The 20,597-nt window shown below is 42.8% G+C and overlaps 1 protein-coding gene across 3 annotated transcripts; it reads right to left on the bottom strand.

Moving 5' to 3' along the window:
* Window positions 1-926: 926 nt before the first annotated feature.
* Window positions 927-18,930, bottom strand: LOC114510946 (zinc finger protein 233-like). Of its 3 annotated transcripts, none has more exons than XM_028529486.2 (4): window positions 18,787-18,930; window positions 17,894-17,942; window positions 10,101-10,227; window positions 927-3,115 (listed from the first exon to the last, which is right to left on the bottom strand). In XM_028529486.2, the coding sequence occupies exons 1-4, from the start codon at window positions 18,816-18,818 to the stop codon at window positions 1,740-1,742; spliced, it is 1,584 nt and encodes a 527-aa protein (XP_028385287.1). In that variant the 5' UTR covers window positions 18,819-18,930; the 3' UTR covers window positions 927-1,739. The 3 variants fall into 3 exon arrangements, with proteins under 3 accessions (XP_028385287.1, XP_035868908.1, XP_035868910.1); XM_036013015.1 differs by lacking the exon at window positions 18,787-18,930 and adding an exon at window positions 18,729-18,774; XM_036013017.1 differs by lacking the exon at window positions 927-3,115 and having other exon boundaries at window positions 9,889-10,227; window positions 18,787-18,886.
* Window positions 18,931-20,597: the final 1,667 nt, after the last annotated feature.

Here is a 20,597-nt window from a genome sequence, read left to right as displayed (position 1 = left end):
TCCCGCAAATGGAAAGGTTGTGAATTCTATTCCTGGTCAGGGCACATGCCTGGGTTGTGGGTCTGGTCCCTGGTTGGAGGTGTGTGAGAGACAACCAATCAATGTTTCTCTCCTCTTTCTCCCTCACTTCCCTTCTCAGGAAATATAAAACATAAACTATATATATAAAAACAAAGCAGCTTAGTTCAACACCCAAAATCCTGTATATGTTCCTCCCTTTTCCCCACACCTCTTTCTCAGGTATAGTTTCAAGATTTTATCTATTTATTTTTAGAGTACAGAAGGGAGGGAGAAATAGAGGGAGAGAAATATCAATGTGTGGTTGCCTTCCATGTGCCACCTACTGGGAAACAAAGCACTGACCCTTTAGTTTGCAGGCTTGAGCTCAACCACTGAGCCACACCAGCCAGGGCTGTTTCTCAGGAAGTTTTAATGAATTAAAAGCAGATTTCCCTATTTTTATTGTCTGTTCCTGTCACAAAATAAGACCATGGAGATTATTCTATTACACACCTAATGATACACTGCACACAGAAAGTCCTGAGTGATGAGATAAAAACCTGGAGCCAGTAACTACTTGAAAAGTGAAGATGAGATGAGGTCAAGAACCAATTGCAAAAATCGTATACTGAAATTGCACAAGGCATGATTTTATGCTTATGATAAGTGATCATTTCCTTGAACTAATTTTTTTAAATTTATTTTTAGAGAGAGGGGAAGGGAGAAAGAGAGGGAGAGAACATTAATGTGTGGTTGTGTCTCACACATTCCCTACTGGGGACCTGGCCCGCAACCCAGGCACGTGTCCTACACTGGGAATCTAACTGGTGACCCTTTGGTGCCCAGGCTGGAGCTCAATCCACTGACCCACACCAGCCAGAACTCCTTGAATTAAGTTTTAAAGTTTCTTACAAAAATCCATTTGCTAGTACAATTTATTATTATTAATTGAAGTTAGGCTCATGAGAATTTTCATATAGTTACCCTATTTTTCATAGCTTTTCCTCTCCCTCAAGTGAGACATTTCTAGGTACCTACTATTTCTAAGGCACTGGTTTGCAGTCATGTTCATTCAGTAGTGAAGACTTCGTGCGTCCATGGAACTTACATTCTCGTACATGATGATTTTGTCAAATCCGTCACTATACCTTTGGTAAGGTCCTGGTGGTCTTTACTTTTAAGCCTCCCTCCTGTGTAGAATTCGGGGAATGTGAAGGTTCTGACAAACTCATAGTATTGCTCTCATAGGGTTTATCTGTTGTGCATCCTCTGAAGAACTGTCACATTTTGAAGTAAGCCAGAACACTGGCCACATTCATGCAAGGAGATTTTTCACAATGGAATTCAGGTGACTGTAGAAAATTAAGCTTGTGCTGAATTCTTAACACAACATTCTATAGATGATCTCAGCTGTGTAGGTTTTCTGATGAAGGGTAGAAGTCTAAGCTCTGAGGAACACTTTTATCAAACACCCACCAGGAGTGATGGTCTTACCAATATTATGCACACTCTGATGAACCTGCAAACATAAAGTTTTACTAAAGCCCTTACCAAAACCATAATATTTGTACACTTTCTACTCAGCATGGACTCTATGATCGCCTTGAAGACTTAAGACCTCACTAAAGCTCTTACCAGACTATCACATTTATAGGATTTTTCTGTATGTGGATTTCCTGAGTTTCAAGACCTAAGGTCCAATCGAAGCTCTTCCCACACACAGCCCGTTCATAGAGTTTTTATTTAGAATGAATTCGCTGATGAGAATGAAAATGTGCTTTCTGACTGAAGCTCTTCCCACACACAGCACATTTGTAGGGTTTCTCTCCAGTGTGGACTCGCTGATGAACTTGAAGATATGAACTATAACTGGAGCTCTTCCCACACACAGCACATTTGTAGGGTTTCTCTCCAGTGTGGACTCTCTGATGAACGTGAAGTCCGCAGGTCTGACTGAAGCTCTTCCCACACACAGCACACTTGTAGGGTTTCTCTCCAGTGTGGATTCGCCGATGAACTTTAGCATATGAACTCCGACTGAAGCTATTCCCACACACAGCACATCTGTAGGGTTTCTCTCCAGTGTGAACTGGCTGATGAACTTTAAGTCCTGAACGCCAACTGAAACGCTTCCCACACACACCACATTTGTAGGGTTTCTCTCCAGTGTGCACTCGCTGATGAATTTGCAGCTTTGATCTCCACCTGAAGCTCTTCCCACACTCAGCACATTTGTTCATTTTCTCTCCAGTGTGGACTCGCTGATGAGCTTGAAGTTTTGAACTCAGTCTGAAGTTCTTCCCACACACAGCACATTTGTAGCGATTCTCTCCAGTGTGGACTCGCTGATGAATTTGCTGATGTGAACTTTGACTTAGGTCCTCACAACACTCATCACTCTTTTTGCATTTCTCTTCTGTGTGAACAATTTGATGAGTGTAGACCTCTGAGCTATAACTCTTGCCCTCCCCAAACTCACTACATAGGTGAGGTTTTCCTCCCAGGTGCAACTGCTGATGAAGCTGAAGACTGGGGCCAAGTCTGGACCCTTTTCCATTTTTGGAAAAGGTGTGCTCTTCTGAGTGGATTACATTATGCAGGAATGATGGCTTCATGAAGTCTTTCGGACAATTCTTGTGGCTATAAGATGTCTTACCTTCCTGCACTTCCTGGTCATCACTGTGGAGACCAGAGGTCCTTCTCCTGACACAGTGCTCACACTCGCACAGTTTACATCTGTGGATACCAGGCTGACACCTAGTCTGATCATTCTGTGACTCTCTCAGATACACTTTCTTCTGGCAATTGTGGATGGTCTTCATGGGGAACTCTTCTTTTCTCATACTATCGAAACTTTGAACTTCCTCTTCAAGCTTTATTACATATTTCCCACCTTCTGAAACCTGAGTAGATTCTCCTGCACACAAATGACAGGAGGAATCACCATGTTTGGGCAAATCTGACTTCTTGCCTTGCAGGTTTATTATCAGGTTTTGATTTCTGGTTAACTTACTCCGAAGTTGGTCCCATATTTGCCAGCATACAACATCTTCATGTAAAAGGTAACTTAATGCAACTTCCTGAAGAGAATCTATCTCATTTTGGTTCCAGTGTCCTGGAAAGATAAGGAAAATACAAACATGAAAAGAAAAACAAGCAAATGTCTGCTCAGACATAAAAAGTATCTCACAGGTCAACCGCACTGGGAGACCTTATTCAATCAGCTTGGCTTTCACCATAGGCTTTCTCATGAGTAAGGAAACAAAGAGGTGATGAGTAAGCTGCTGTCCATGCGGTGTTATGGTGACTCGTTTGGAACTATACCAAGACTTACATATGAGGTCAAAAGTAGAAATACGTGACTACAGATAAGAGGATGCTCTCTGCAAAATGGTGAATGTTGTAAGTAGAAAAAACTAGAAACCTCACACCCATGACTAACATCTGATGGGAGAGTAAAATGTCCCATGATAATTGCTGCCACTTAGTTTAGCTGAATGTTCTGATGATGACCAATGACTAACAACATCTTCTACATTTTGTACACTAGGAAATGATGCCATGGTAACCAGCATTCAGGATGGTCCCCAATGATCCTGCCTGCTGATGTCAACATGGTATGAAATGCCTTCCAGCAATGTATCAAGAATAGTCTGTGAAGCCAACAGAATATGGTAAAAGTGCCCTTGCCCGGTGGCTCAGTTGGTTGCAGCATCATCCCATACACTGAGAGGCTGTCGGTTCAATTTCCAGTCAGGGCATGTACTGAAAGCAACAGAAAGATGTTTCTCTCTCTATCCCCAAAATCAATAAACGTATCCTCTCGGGAGGATTTTAAAAATCTCCAGAAGTGAAAGTACATCACTTCCAAGGTTAGAGCATAAAAGACATTGTGGTTTCTGCCTTCCACCCACTTGGGTGGAAGAAACCAGCTGCCATGCCATGCTTTGGGGACAGCCAGGAAGCCCACAGGACAGGCCCACTGGCAAGGAACTGAGGCCTTCTGCCAACACCCATGTGAATGAGTCCATCCTGGAAGCCAATACTTCGATGCCATTAAGTTTGCAAAGACATGGAGCTCTTGTGGACTCCTTGACATGAACTTGATGGATCCTGACCCACAATCACCCAGCGAAGCTGCCTCCAGATTCCTAACTCACAGAAGTATAAATACACCCTTGTTAGAAGCTGCTACATTTAAGAGTAGTTTGTTATACAGGTACAAACAGATACTGAAAATACCATAAAGATTATATAGGTCAGGCATTCATCAGAAGGGTAACAATGTTCTGAAATAATTCTTGAATCACAATGGCTTTTCCTCCACTTTTGGGCTATCTCCAGAAGGAGTGCAGTCAGTGAGGCCCACCTAACACCATTCTCTCTGTGCATTTGTTTATGAAACTCCTGGATAGAGACAAACACTGTAGTGTGAGGATCTGTGCAGTGTAACAAGGCCACAAGGATATTCACAACAGGTAGATCAGGGCAATTAGCTGGACAGACAAAATGCAAAATCTGGGGCTGTTCAGATGTTGCTAAAAGACCCTTTTTTTTAAAAGATTTTATTTATTTATTTTTAGAGAGGGAATGGAGGGAGAAAGAGAGAGAGAAACATCAATGTGCCGTTGCTGGGGGTCATGGCCTGCAACCCAGGCATGTACCCTGACTGGGAATCGAATGTGCGACACTTTGGTTTGCAGCCCACCCTCAATCCACTGAGCTACGCCAGCCAGGGCGCTAAAAGAACTTTAAAGAAGGGAGATGTAGGTACATATGCTATAAATTTGTTCAGTTTCCTGAGGGGTGTGAGTTACAGAGGTACATCCATTAGTCACGACTCATCAAATGGCACGTTTGTGTGTCTATAAATGTTACCTCAATAAAAAGAACTAAAATATAAAGTCTTTTCACTCCCTAAACATTCAAGAAGGTGTACTGCAGTTTGATGCATATATTTCAAGAAAAAGGTGGCACAAAATACAAAATAAAAGATTATTCAACAAGATAAAACAGCACTGGCTGGGTAGTTCAGTAGGCTAAAGTACTGTCCCAATATGAATGTTGAGGGTTCACCCCCCAGTGAGGGAACATACAAGAATTAACCAATGAGTGCATGCATAAGTGAAACAACAAATCAATGTCTAATTGTCTCTCTTGTTCTAAAATCAACCAATAAATAAATAAATAACAATAAAACAACAACACATTTTTCTTCCTTTAAAACAAAGAAACAACGTGCCCAGGCTGGGTGGCTCAGATGGTTGGAGTGATGTCCTGTAACTAGAAGGTTGTGGGTTTGGTTCCCAGTCAGAGCACATACCAGATTTGAGGGTTCAGTCCTCGAATTCTGTTCTGGGTATGGATGGGAGGCCACTGATTTACACTACCTCTTATCATCGATGTTTCTCTCTCTAAAAGCAATGTCCTTGCATGAGGACCAAAAAAAAACAAAAAGATGATGATGAAGAAAAGACAAGAAAAAAGGCAACACACTTGGAAAGCTCCCTGGTAAGAAAAAAAAACAGACACCAGTTTTAACTGGGTTCATAATTCCCAAAGAAGGCACATCTGTAGGAAAAAAAGGGGAGCGAATCACACAGAGCTGGCATCCAGCCTTCCTGAATGCCGGGAACCTTTGTGCACCATGAAGACACAACAACAGAAATGACAAAAAAAGAACACTTTCCCCCACTATTCACAACAGGCAGAGCTTCAGCTGCATTTTCCTAGGGATTTTGTCGGATTAAGTTCTTGATATTTGGTACCAATATCAAATAGGGGTGAGTATCATTACTGTATTTTAGGCTGAGTTTACCTGAGGGATGTACACAGTAAACATAAATGCAGGAAGGAGGGGGTGAATAAAGGGACAATGAGGGAAGGCAAGGGAGGAGAAAGCAGGCTAGCATGGAGGATGTTACCAGGTAGATGGATGTGGCAGAGCTCACAACGGCAACACAGGGACCACTGGTTAGCATAAGCTGTGACTTTTCACAACCATTCAAGTGGGACTACCTATCCCACCCATCCATCCATTAATTAACTCACTCTTTCATCAAAAAAGCAGTGGATGAACGTACCCTATGCATTAAGTCTCTCAGAGGCACCTGGTACACAACAATGAAGAAAACAGTTACAACTCTGGCTCTCCCAATGTTACACAGTAATGGGGAGACAGGCCATAAACAAGTAAACAAAACAGAATCCATTACTATATCAGCTGACAATTAATGATGAGTCAGAAAACAAGGCAGAGGAGGGGGCTTGAGTTTTTAAGCAGACTGGTCACAGCAGGCGTCTGTGATGAGATGACATTGGAGCAGACAGGGCAGAGACAGGAACCAGGACAGCCCACAGGGCAGAAAACGGATGAGCAAGACAGAGTCCTTGAGGCACAGGCATAGTGTGCAGGTCAGAAACACAGGAAGCAGCAACACAGTGTCACGGGAAGGCTGAGGACAGGAAACCTGAACAGAGAGGGCATGGGGGGCCAGCTCAGGCACAACCCTGGGAGCCACATGAAGGATGTCGGACTGTATGAATGGGATGGGACAGCCTGCAAGGACAAAAACAGAAGTGACCTGACCTGCCTGCTGTTGGAGAACAGACCACAGGAAGGCACATGCATGAGCAGGAGGCAGTGAGAAGCTATTGTGAGTAAGTGGAGTCAGGAAAGCTGGAGGCTTGGGCCAGGGCAGCCACCCTGGTGGCAGGGAGAAGGACAGCACCTGGCCTGTGCCCTGGGAGGACTTGGAGCTGCCTGCTTCTCAAGTGAACACCCACCTCCTTGGGGTCTGACTCTGTCATCTGAAGCTTCTCCTCTCTCCCCAAGTTAATATCCTATCCAATTTGAAGGACTAATATCCTGTAAAAAATAAATGCCGGATATATTTTTAAAAAGGTGAATTCCATTACTATGACCCTCGTGTGTTCTAAGGAGTTTTTCTCCAAACTGACTGCGACCTGCTGTTATAATACAACAGGGGATCCAATGAGCATCCTTTATGGATTTACGCACCATTTTGGTTGCACTGAATGCCATTCCTACAGGGAAATTTACTTTATTTTATTACATACAACAATGATGTACCTTACCAACCGATTTTAACACCAAGACATTGCAACTGCAGTTTCTATAAAACAGAAAAGGTATAGATGATACATCCAATAAGAATTAGGAAATGTAGACTCCTGATTCAGGGATACATTTCAATAATCTGAAACTCTTAAAACATTTGAAATCAAAATACCTCTGGGAACCACAGTCAAGATGGCGGCATAGGTAAACACACATCGCCTCCTCTTACAACCACATCAAAATTACAACTAAATCATCAACCATTGCTCAGAATCATTAGAAATTGAGTTGAATTGAAGTCGGACAATTACAAATTAAAGGAACCACATCCATCCAGACTGGTAGAAGGGGCAGAGACGCAAAAAGGGCTGGTCCCTCATCCACATGTGACTGATGAATTCATCGGGAGGGCAATCTCCAAGACTGGAGTCCCACAAGGTGTCCCACTCCCACATTAGATGTCCCCACCCAGGGTTCCAGTGCCAGGAAGATAAGTCCCCATAACTTCTAGCTGCAAACACCATCAGGGATTGAGTTGGTAGAAAAAATTGCTGGAGCCCTAAGCAGCTCCTCTTGAAGAAGCCACACATGACTTTACTCAGAATAATTCCCTCTGAGATCTAGCACCACAGGACCAACCTCAAAAGCACCAGAGGAATACAGGGACAAAGAGAAGTATCTGGAATCAAGGCAAGAGCTGGAGGACAGCTTTTCCCCAGACAGAATGGTAGGGAGAGCCAGGAAGCCAGCAGGCACTGCCATATCTGAGACTCCATCAACTTAACACTATTCAACCTGCCCTGGAGATCCCCAGGGAGTCCAACCCACCCAACCTACAGCTCTTGACAGTAACTCTACCATGTGAATGGCTGGTCTTTGCTCATGCTTCACAACTTCCTAAATCATTTCAGAGAAGCAACTAATACCCTCAGTAAGTCCCTAGCCCCAGTCCCTTTTGCTAAGAGCCTCAGGCACAGCACCAGCAACAGCCAGCCTAAATTCACAGCTTGGCTTTGCCTGGGAGTCTCCAAGACCAGCACAAGTAGCAGCCACCTCAGTTTGCTCTATAGCTCAGGCAGGGTGGCCCCGGGCAAAACACAGGTGGGGACTGACCTTGGCCTACACCACCTGGGAAACCCTGGGCCTAGCACACTGAGTGCACGGCTACAGACCATGTGGGAGCACCAACACCATGCCTTTACACAGCTGGTATGCCAGAAGTGCAGACATTGGTGGTCAGTGGTCATGGCCAAGCCTTGTAGCTGACTGGCCTGCGTAAATCTCTGCCATTGACCTGCAACAGCAACCAAGGCTCAATTACAAGACGAGGGGGTTCTCAAGCCCACTTGAAGAGTACATCTTAAGTACTCAGCTTGGGAGATAAGGGAGGCTGTGCCACTGGACCCTAAAGGATACCTCCTGCCTAGGCCATAATACTAGGATAGGGAGTCACAGCAGAAATATTCAGTGCAAAGAAACAAACACAGGGAGGCTGCCAAAATGAGCAGACAAAGAAACATGTCCCAGATGAAAAAACAGGTCTAAACTCCACAAAAGAACTCAACAAAATGAAGATAAACATTCTACCAGATGCAGAGCTGAAAACACTGGTTATAAGGATGCTCAAGAAACTTAGTGAGGAACTCAGCAACATAAAAAGATCCAGGCAGAAATGAAGGATACACTAACTCAAATAAAAAACAATTTACATGGAAACAAGAATAGAGTGGATGAAACTAAGAATCAAGTCAATGAATTGGAACATAAGGAAGCAAAACACAACCAATCAGAACAAGATGAGAAAGGAATCCAAATAACTGAGGACAGTGTAAGGAGCCTGTAGAACAACTTCAAGCGTTCCAACATGTGCATATAGTGGTGCCACAAGGAGAAGAGAAAGATGAAGAAATTGGAAATCTATTTGAAAAAATAATGAAAGAAAACTTCTCTAATTTGGTGAGGAAAATAGACATGCAAGTCCAAGAAGCACAGAGAGTCACAAACAAGATGGATGCAAAGAGGACCACTTCAAGACACATCATATATTAAAACACCAAAGGTTAAAGCTAAAGAGAGAATTGTAAAAGCAGCAAGAGAAAAGCAGTTAAGGTACCTACAGGGGAGTTCCCATAGGACTATCACCAAGTTTCTCAAAGGAAATTTTGCAGGCTACACAGGATTGGCAAGAAATATGCACACTCATGAAATGCAAGGAACTAGAGGCAAGATTGCTCTACCCAGCAGAAACGTCATGTAGAATTGAGGGGCACTGGCTGGTGTAGCTCAATGCACTGACTACAGGCTGTGAACCAAATGTTCGATTCCCTGCCTGGGAATCGAAAATTCCCAGTCAGGGCACATGCCTGGGTTGCAGGCCAGGTCCCCAGTGGGGGCCACGAGACAGGAAGCCACACACTGATGTTTCTCTCCCTCTCTTCCCCTCTCTCTAAAAATAAATAAAATCATAAAAAAAGAAAAAGAATTGAGGGGCAGATAAAGAGCTTCCCAGAGAAGAAATTAAAGGAGTTCATCATCTGCAAGCCATTCTTATATGAAATGTTAAAAGAATTTAAGAAAAAAAGATCAAAACTATGAATAATAAGATGGCAAAAAAATCGTATCAATCATAATTGAATCTAAAAAACAAATTAAGTAGCCTGGGCTGGTAAAGCTTGGTGGATTGAGTGCCAGCCTGAAAATCAGAGGGTCGCCAGTTTGATTCCTGGTCTGGGGTGCATGCCCGGGTCCCTAGTTGGGGGTGCAAATAGGTAATTAAAGAATAACCATGGAAACGTAGGGTACACTATAGGGAAGTAGTAGCCAAAGAACCCTTCAGCATGACCCATGGAAATGAACAATGGTATGGGATAGCCTGAGAGAGTGGGGTGTGCTATTTGGAAGAGGGTAAGGGGAAAACCTGGAACAACTATAATAGCACAATTAATAAAATATAATTTTAAAAAATAAAATAAATACTCTTGTGAAATGACATTTAGTTAGAGAGGGCACCTGTCCTCACCCACATAGACCAGGTTCCTGAGGTTCTCCAGGGTCACGTCTTGGTATAACATCCTTTGGGAAGGGTCCAGCAGCCCCAGCTCCTCCTCTGTGAAGACCACAGCCACGTCCTTGAATGTCACAGGCTCCTACAACACCAAACACAATAAACCTCAATGTTGCAACCGTCCTTCACTGGGATAAGGGCTGCGCTGACTGGGCGGGGAGGATGGGTGGGAAATTACTCTGGATTCAGAGCCCCTCGAGTCTACCTTTTGTTGTTTCCTCCTGTTCTCAATCCAGCATGTCAATTTCATACATTAATTTTCTTTTTTTTTAAATATTTTATTTATTTAAGCCCTGGCTGGCATAGCTTAGTGGATTGAGCACGGGCTGCGAACCAAAGCATCGCAGGTTCGACTCCCAGTCAGGGCACTTAAAAAAAAAAAATCTTTAAATCTTAAAAAAAAAAAAAAGATTTTATTTATTTATTTATTTTTAGAGAGGGAAGGGAGGGAGAAAGAGAGAGAGGAACATCAATGTGCGGTTGCTGGGGGCCGTGGCCTGCAACCCAGGCATGTGCCATGACTGGGAATGGAACCTGAGATGCTTTGGTTCACAGCCCGAGCTCAATCCACTGAGCTACGCCAGCCAGGGCATGCATTAATTTTCCATAGCCCCATCAAAACATGGGTAATTAAAAAATAATTCCTGTTAATTTCACTGGGTGTCATTTGTGGGTATTCCTACAGTAAGCACCCTGGAACTGGAATTCATAAATCACAGGGGCTGTACACTCTGTGTGCGCATTAATACTCCCAAACTGTTCCAGAATTATTAGGTCAATTTACTCCCAAAGGGGTCTGGTAGATTTATCCTTCCTTTCTCACTCATGTACTCCCTAAGCCTGAGTACTGTCACTTTGTTAAAATTTGACAAACCAATAGGTCACCCCTCCACAGGAGCTATGGCATTGGCCCTCTGTGGTCTCAAGGCACATGGCACTATCTGTGACACTACTGATGACAGCATTCAAAGTGTTAAGGTGTGCCCATTTCCCTGCCAGAATACTTCAGTTCAAATCCCAAAGCTGTGTGCCCCTCCCAAGCTACGTGATCTTAGACCAAAATACCCCTTCATCTACTTCCTCATTTGTGTGATGCTGCTCATCACAGGAAACTCTTATACATACCAGTGAATGGACATAAAGTTCCTATAACTGTTCTGTCCAACTTAGAAGCCAGTACTCACATGTGGCTATGGAAATATAAAGTTAAAATTACATAAAATTACAAATTCTTTCTTATGGTTGCAGTAGAACATTTCAAATGCTCCACAACCACACGTGGCCTGTGGCTACGTTACACAGCACAATACAGAACATGTCAATCATGGCAGGAGTTCTGCTGCACAGCGCTGCATCAGAGGCTGTACACCTGGCACACAGGAGGTCCTGGATGAGTGTCAGCTGTTCTCAATATAATTAGTATGGTAAGGGCAGGATTATGTTTGTATCCCAAATTTGTAATCACCTCTACTTTCTTCTCACGTTTGCATGATACATCTTTTTCCCTCCTTTTATTTTTACCTGCTTGTATCATTATATTTAAAGTGAGTTTCTTATATTGTTGGATCATTTTACTTTTATCCTCATCTGAGGATATGCATTCCTTTGAGAGAAAGAGAGAGAGGAAGGGGCAGAGAGAAAGAGAAGCATCAATGCAAGACATAAACCATTGATCAGTTGCCTCCTGTACACACTGACTTGGGACTGCACTGACAACCTGATTATGTGCCCTGACCACGAATCAAACCTGCAACCTTTCGATGTAGGACAATGCTCCAATGAAGCCCCCCTTACCGAGGCAAGTTGGGTCATATCTCTCTAAACACAATTGACATTCCTATATTTTAAAAGAATATTTAAGCCATTTACATTTAATGAATTACTTAGAATAGGACCCGAGCCTGCTATTTTTTTCATTTCTTTTCTCCTATTTTCGTGCATGCTAGCTGACCATTTTTAAAATTGCATTTTGATTGATCTATAGTGCTTTACAGTGCATCTTTATAGTTTTCGTGGTTGTGATAGGTATTACATTACTTACACATAACAGTCTACTATTGTTATGTTACCAGTTCAAATGAAAAGTAGAAACTTTACATGTCTATAAGTGCCTTTACCCTACACCACTTATAAATGCCACCGATGAACATCTCTCTCATACATCAATGTTTCTCTCCCTTCTCTGTCCCTTCCCCTCTCTCTAAAATAAATGACAATATCTAAAAATTATATATCAGAAAATGTTAGGATTTTTGCTTCATTCCTTTAGCTATTCTTTTAGTGCAAGTCCACTAGTGACAAATACACTTGATTTCCTTCATCTATAAATGCCCTGATTTCCCCTTTATTCCCAAAGGATTTTCTTTTTTTTTTTTTTTTTTTATATATATATATTTTATTGATTATGCTATTACAGTTGTCCCATTTCCCCCCTTCTCTCCCCTCCACCCTGTACCCCCCCTCCCACCCACATTTCCCCCTTTAGTTCATGTCCATGTGTCATATTTATGAGTTCTTTAGTTTCTACATTTCCCGTACTATTCTTGCCCTCCCCCTATCTATTTTCAACCTACATTCTATGCTACTTATTCTCTATACCTTTTCCCCCTCTCTCCTCCTCCCACCCTCCTGCTGCTAACCCTCCATGTGCCCTCCATTTCTGTGGTTCTGTTCCTGTTCTAATTGTTTACTTAGTTTCTTTTGGTTTTGCTTTAGGTGTGGTTGTTGATATTTGTGAGTTTGCTGTCCTTTTACTATACATGTCTTTTCTTTATCTTCTTTTCTTAGATAAGTCCCTTTAGCATTTCATAAAATAAGGGCTTGGTGATGATGAACTCCTTTAACTTGACCTTATCTGAGAAGCACTTTATCTGCCCTTCCATTCTAAATGAGAGCTTTGCTGGATAGAGCAATCTGGGATGTAGGTCCTTGTCTTTCATGACTTGGAATATTTCTTTCCAGCCCTTTCTTGCCTGTAAGGTCTCTTTGGAGAAATCAGCTGACAGTCTGATGGGAACTCCTTTGTAGGTTACTGTCCCCTTACCTCTTGCTGCTTCTAGGATTCTCTCCTTTGTTTTTACCTTGGCTAATGTAATTATGATGTGCCTTGGTGTGTTTCTTCTTGGGTCCAACTTCTTTGGGGCTCTCTGAGCTTCTTGGATTTCTTGGAAGACTGTTCCCTTTGCCAGATTGGGGAAGTTCTCCTTATTATTTGTTCAAATACGTGCTCAATCTGTTGCTTTTCCCCTTCCGATTCTGGTACCCCTATAATTCGGATATTGGAATGTTTAAAGGTGTCTTGGATGCTCTTAATCTTTTCCTCAATTTTTTGAATTCTTATTTCATCATGCTTTCCTGCTTGGTTGTTTCTATCTTCCTTCTGGTCCACTGTATTGTTTTGAGACTCATATTCCTTCCTTTCACTATTGGCTCTCCTCCGCGTGTCTTCCTGCATCTGTTTTATGGTAATCTGCATTCTTTCATCTAGATTTCGTCCAAAATCCACCAGTTCCGTGAGCTTTCTGATCACCAGTGTTTTGAACTGCACATCTGATAGATTGGCTAATTCTTGGTCGCTCAAAAGGATGAGTCCTGGGGGACTGATCTGCTCTGTTGAAAACATGGTTTTTTTTTTCTTCTCCCGTCTCTCCTTTTTTTTTTTTTTTCCCGGTCTGGTTGCTCTTGTTACGGTGGGGGGCGGAGCCTTAGGTGCTCACCGAGGCTGGGCACCCCGGTCGCTAGATTGTGACGTTATATGTGGGGGCGGGGCGGGAACAAACAATGGCGGTAGTTCCGTTCCCCTGGACTCAGACCCTTGTCTGGGCTTCTGGGCCGCGAGCTCTGCCCTGGTCCACAATCGCTGCCCCTCTGGGTCTGCCAGCCGCAGCTTGCGTACTCAGGGATCACCGCTGCCTTCTTACTCGCCCAATGGCTTTTGCGCCAATTTCGCGCCAAACCTTCCCCCGACCTCCGCGCGCCACCGACCCGAGCCAGCCCCGTGCCCGCCGGCTCGTCTTCTCCTACCAGTCCGGATGAACGCGTCTACTTCAACTTCTTGGCTGCCCAACTTCCATTCAGATAAATCCTCTGCCGGATCTGGGTGTTATTCTGATAGTAAATTATTGTTGTAAATTATTGGTTTTCTAATCTTGGTTGTATGAGGAGGTATGGTGCGACCACCTATTCCTCCATCTTGCCGGAAGTCCCAAAGGATTTTCTTACTAGACAGAAAATGCCGAGTTGAAAGTGCTTTTCATTCAGCACTTGAAAAATACTTCTTTCTGATAAGAAACGCAATGTCATTTGAATTTTTTCCCTTACTGCTTTCAGGGTTTTTTCTTTCTTGTTAGTTTTCAGAAGTTAAACTGTACAATGTCTTGATGTGATTGCTTTGGGTTTCCTCCATCTGGAGTCACTTAGTTTCATGAATCTGTAGGTTTATTTCTCTCCCAAGTTACGGATATTTTCCACCTTATTTCTTCAAGAACTTCTTCAGTCCCACCCTCTTTCTCCTCTTCTTCTGGGACCCAGATAACAGGAATATTCGACCCTTTGTTATAGTCCCATGGATCCCTGAGGTACTGATTACTTTTTCTTGGTCTATTTTTCTCTTTTATTCATATTAAATAATTTCTATTATTCTATCTTCAAGTTCTTTCCTGCTTCCCTTCATTCTGCTGTTGGGTCCATTGTTTTAATTTTTTAAATTTCATTTACCATATTTTTCAGTTCTAAAATTTTGTCTCAGTTCTACTTTATTTTTTCTATTGCTTTCCTAAGATTTTCTATTTTTCATTTCACGTCTGTAAGTGCTTGCTGAAATAGTTTTATAATAGTGGCTTTAAAATCCTTCTCAGATACCCTCACTGGGTGGCTCAGCTGGCTGGAATGTCCTGCCATACACCAAGAGCTTGTGTGTTCCATCCCCCATCAGGGTGCATGCAGGAGGCAACAGGAAAGAGATCAGTGTTTCTTTCTCTCTCCTCCCTTCGTCCCTTTCCTTCTCTAAATTCAGTAAAAACGTAGGCTCAGGTGAGGACTGAAAACAATTAAAAAATGTCCTGGATGGTGTATCTCAGTGGGTTGAGTGCCCACCCTTGAACGTAAAGGTGGCTGGTTCGATGTCTGGTGAGGGTGCACGACTGTGTTGCTGTCTAGGTCCCTGGTTGAGGGCATTCAAGGGGAAACCACACACTGACGTTTCTCTTGCATGTCAATGTTTCCCTCTCTCTCATTCCCTCTCCCTTCCTCTCTCTCTAAAAGAAATACAATAAAATAATGAAATACAATAAAATACTAAAATAAATTCTTGTCAGATGGAAGGGCCTGAAGACTTCATGCTAAGTGAAATGAGCTAGTCACAAAAGATTACAAATGTAACTGCACTTATATGAGGTACGTAGAATAGACAGGTACATAGAAACCGAACGTAAACCTAGTATCTGGTGGTTGCCAGATACTAGGCAGACAGGGAATAGAAGTTACTGGGTAATGGGTACAGACATCCACTTCAGGAAGCTGAAAAGACTTCTGGACTAGTGGTGATGACTCACACATTGTAAATGTACCTAATGACATTGAATGGTACACTTAAAAGCAATTAATGTGGTAAATTTCATGTTATCATATGTTACAGCATTAAGAAAGCATCCTTACCAGATAATCAGCATCTGTGTCATTTAACGGTTCCTGCACTGTCCCTCTCTGTGGCCTCCTATTCCTGACAGACTGTTTGTGGGTATTCTAAAAACTTATTTTCTTGTTTTTATAGATTGTATTTATTTATCTTTAGACAAAGGGGGAAACAGGTAGAAAGAGAAGGAGAGAAACACCAATGTGTGGTTGCCTCTCACATGCCCCCTACTGGGGCCCTGGCCTGCAACCCAGGCCTGTGCCCTGACCGGGAACAGAACCAGCAACACTGGTCCACAGGCCTGCACTCCATCCACTGGGCCACACCAGCCAGGGCTACAAGCCCATGTTTAAAATGGGCAAATGCCTTCAAAAAACTTCACGAAGGATATACACATGGTGAAAATGCACATGACAAAGTATTTAACATCATTTCTTATGAGGGAAATACAAATTATAATCACAATGAGATGTCATTTCCTTAGAGCTGATAAAATAAAAAAGATCTACATCGAACAATGGACAGATGTGGAGCAACTGAAACTCTCAGATGCTGTGGGGGATGGTAAAATCGTGCCACCCGTTGGACAACTGTATACATTTATCTACCCTACAAGCTGAGTCATTTCACTTCTAGATGTTTACCCAAGTGACATGAAAATATATGTCCACAAGACGACCTGTACAAAAATCCTCCTCACAGGACCTTCATGCATAAAAGTCAAAAGCTGTAGAAGGACCCAAACATCCTTCAAAAGGAGAATTTTGTCTACCCTTCCAAAAGACAGCTGTCATATATTCACAAAATCTAATATAAGTCAACAATAAAAAAGTACAACACATTGATACACACAACGTAGACTGATCTTGAAAACACTGTGCTGAGTGGAAGAAGACAGGTACAAGATTATATATATACTGTACAGACTCATTACATACATTTTATTTAAAAACAAGTCAACTAATCATGTGATGACAGATCAGAAGAGCAAATGGCTCCCAGAAGGGGGAAACTGACTTGAAAGGCACAGGAGAGAACTTTGAGGGGTAACAGAAACGTTCTATTTCTGATTTTGGGTGGTGGGCTAACGTAATTATTCAACTTTTAACACAGGGTACACCACCAGCACTGAATTGACATCTAAGATCTGTAATATTAGTAAGCAAATTATGTTTCATTTTTAAAAGCCCATGCAGAAGCTTGAAGAATCAAAACAAAATTTATTCACAGGCACAGTGGTGTATATGCCTGTTTGTAGCTGCTGAAAGGTGCACAAAGAATAGAAACCCTTCTGAGACAATGTATGGTTGTGCAAACAGGGGCCCCTCCCAAGCTCCAACCACACCTCCCACCCTGTGGAACAAAGTGAAGGTCATCTGTGAATGAACTGTGAGACCCTGGGAGTCTGACCAGCTCTCTGCCAAGGTATTCTTTTCTGATGTGGGCCCACAGTATAAACAAGCCCAGAGAAAACAGTCAGCGCTTTGAGCTCACAGGGCTTGCATGCAAGCACCCTGCATACCCTGTCTGCTTTGTTTTCTCTACTCTGTATACCCCTGTGCTGGGAAAGCCTGGGCTCAGGTAATTTCACCTGCCCACCAGGTATGCACTTCAAGTCCCAATAAACCCTCGTCTTTCACAGCCAGTCCTCTGGGTTCTTTCTATGGACTGGACAAGCAATTTGCATAACAAAGTACACGAAAGAATGGCGAATCACAAAAAACTCAATTGACAATAATAAGTGGGGAAAAAAAAGTTTGAAAAGCGAACATATACTGTGGTTGCAACTATATAAAATATAACATGGGGAAAATAGGTGACTTAGTAGTACAATGTGGCTTTTAAAACTTTTCTGACACAAAGGGATTTCTGCCCTAGCACTTGTGAAATGAAGATGATAAAACCAAAACAAAAATCAAAACTTAAAGACAAAAGTAGAACCACTACAAATGATAGTAACAGGCACATGAGAAACACCTGTTTTTTATCTTTCTCATGGAAGAGAAAAAAAGATGTGTCTAAGCTTTGAGAACAGGTAAAAATCAGAAAAAGTAATTGGGACAACTGGAATAGAACAAACAACAAAAAAATAGATAAAAGTCAAAATTCAACTCACCTGGAACTTGGTCATTTTCTCCTGCTCCTTTTGAGCCTGTCCAAGCGTCCTGTGGAAACAGGAGTGTCAAAGGACAGAGGACATGAGACACAGGCCCTGGCACACACGCCTACTCTGTGTGAATTTTGAAAAGAGACCCCTCCTGTGCCTGGTCAGTTTGGCTCAGTGGTTCGGCATCGTCCAAACCAATAGGTTGCAGGTTTGATCCCCAGTCAGGGCAAATGCCTGGGCTGCAGGTCAGGGAGCCCCAGAGGATCGATGTTTCTCTCCCTCTCCTTCTCCCTCCCCTCCCCTCTTCGAAAATAAATAAATAAAAATCATGGGGAAAAAAACACGATAAAGAACCACCACACACTGCTAACCAGCTGGAGGCAGACTCTGGCCCACCTGTCTAGTTACATTACAACTAACTCCACTCTGGAGAGGACAGAGAAATTAAATGACTGTACAAACATAATATCTCTGCCCCTCCTGGTGTGACTCAGTGGATTGAGTGCTGCCCTGCAAATCAGAGAGTGTTTGGTTCCCTGGCAGGGCACACGCCTGGGTGGCGGCCCAGGTCTCCAGTAAGAGGGCGCTCCAGAGGCAACCACAAACGAACGTTTCTGTCCCTCTTTCACTCTCCCTTCCCCTCTCTAAAAATAAATAAATTCAATCTTAAAAAAAAAAAAAGATTATATCACTAGAAGCCGGCAGGCGTAAAAACCCAAGGAAACCCTAGCACCGAAAGACCCTCAAACCTACAACCGCGACACCTGCAAGCCACCAACTCTACGAGCCGACTGCAAGCAATGAGGCCTTCGGCCCTTTTTCCTTCCAGACAGCGATACCGCACCTGCGGGTCTCAAGCCCAGGCAAGCTAGGAAGAGATCAGGAGTTCCGCACTCACTCACTTTCTAGAAGATGTTGAACAGCCTCCCACCATGCTGTCCACCAGGGAAACTTTGAGACCATACTGCTCCACGACCGACCGCGCTTATAAAGCGACCGGAACGACCGTTACAGCTCCTCCTCCCTTCCACAGCAAAAGTGTCTCTGACTGACCGGCGCGTCCGGACTACACTTCCCAGAATCCTCGACAAGGAAGCAATTACTTTGAGTTGCCACATTAAAAAAAAAATTCATAACGGTTCCATTCAGTCCTCAGACGCTATTAGCACGTGACCTCCACTTCCATCCCTTCTTTTCCTTCTTTCCTCCCCGCACCTTTGTTTTTTTTAATTTTTAAAAGTCACGATGCGTGATTGAAAAGTAATGCGGCTGTACACGACCAAAAGACCGACAGAGCACCTCAAAGTGGGTTTGATGCTGTTGCTTTCTTTAGGCTACTTGTGCCTCGCTGCATCGACATCTCTGGTAGTTTATCTTGTGAGAGTTATTCATTCCGAAATGGGGAGGTCACACAAAAAGGAAAAGTAACCATTTTTCAATCCACAAAACAAATACCAAAAGTTTCACATTTCCGTTTCAGCGCTAAATGCTTATTTTTTGAATTACCTCTCTGGCAAATGAAGGAAATTCTGTAACTTAGAGAAGCCTAGAACATACGTTGAAAATGTTTCTTTCTTTAGTGCACCTTCATATCATCATTTACATCCACCCTCCTATTGACATAAGATGTTTACTTTTTGACAAGGTGGTTGAAATAAGGTATGATTATTCAAAACGCAGGTGTGGAAGTAGGGGATCCTGCCCAAAGAACAGTAGGAAATTCAACAATATAAAACAAATTTTATTTCTTTATTTTTAGAGGGAGCAAGGGAGGGAGAAAGGGGGAAACACTGGAGTGAGAGAGAAACAGCCATCTGTGTGCCTGGCCAGCCACCTGGGCTCGAGCTCTAACAGGAGGTTGAAAAAGGTTGGTCTGCAGCCACCACCCAAGCCACTGAGCTGCAGCAGTCATGGCTCAATAACTTTTTTCAGCTTTCCTGAGATGGAATTGACAAATAAAATGGTAGTACATTTAAAGTGTATGTGATGACTAGAAATATCTATACAAGTACATTGTGAAAGGATCCCCACAATGTAATTATTTAACACATATATCACCTCACACTGCTAACTTTTTTTAATGGCGAGAAAGAAGGATCTACTCCCTTAGCAAATGTCAACTATAATCGCCATGCTATACATTAGATCCTCAACCTTAATCATAACTGCAGATTTGTATCATTCAACCAATCTCTCTGAATTTCCCCCATCCCTCCACCCCCCAGACAATGACCACCATTCTAGTCTATTTCTGTGACTTTCACTTTTTTTCTTAGATTCCACATAAAATTCTAAAACACAATATTGTTACAGAACGAATCCATGAGGGGACACCAAAATACTCTTACTGAAAAGACTACACCCTTTTCCCAGGGTCCTCCTATACTAAATTCGCCTTGCTAGCTGACGGGTTATTATACATCTCAATGTATGAGATTGGCGAAACAGAAAGGAATTATTTATTCAAAAGTTATGCAAGCTTAAGAGTGATCGCTTAATGTCTTCATTGAAATCCCAAAGTCCCTTAGAATGCCCACAGACACACACAGTCCTTCCTTCTCCCTCTGCCCAGTTTAGGGTACTGTATCTCAAGAAAAGAAAAAGTCTGTAGCTGAGGTAGCTCCTCAGATCTTTCCACTAATCCACACTCGACTGCCCGGCCTCCCTTGGTACCCAGGGCCTTCAGCTGTGATCTCCGGTTAATCCAAAAACA

This window comes from Phyllostomus discolor, chromosome 12 (genome assembly GCF_004126475.2).
Source record: "Phyllostomus discolor isolate MPI-MPIP mPhyDis1 chromosome 12, mPhyDis1.pri.v3, whole genome shotgun sequence".
NCBI lineage: Eukaryota > Metazoa > Chordata > Mammalia > Chiroptera > Phyllostomidae > Phyllostomus > Phyllostomus discolor.
This window is presented reverse-complemented; position numbering and strand designations above follow the sequence as displayed.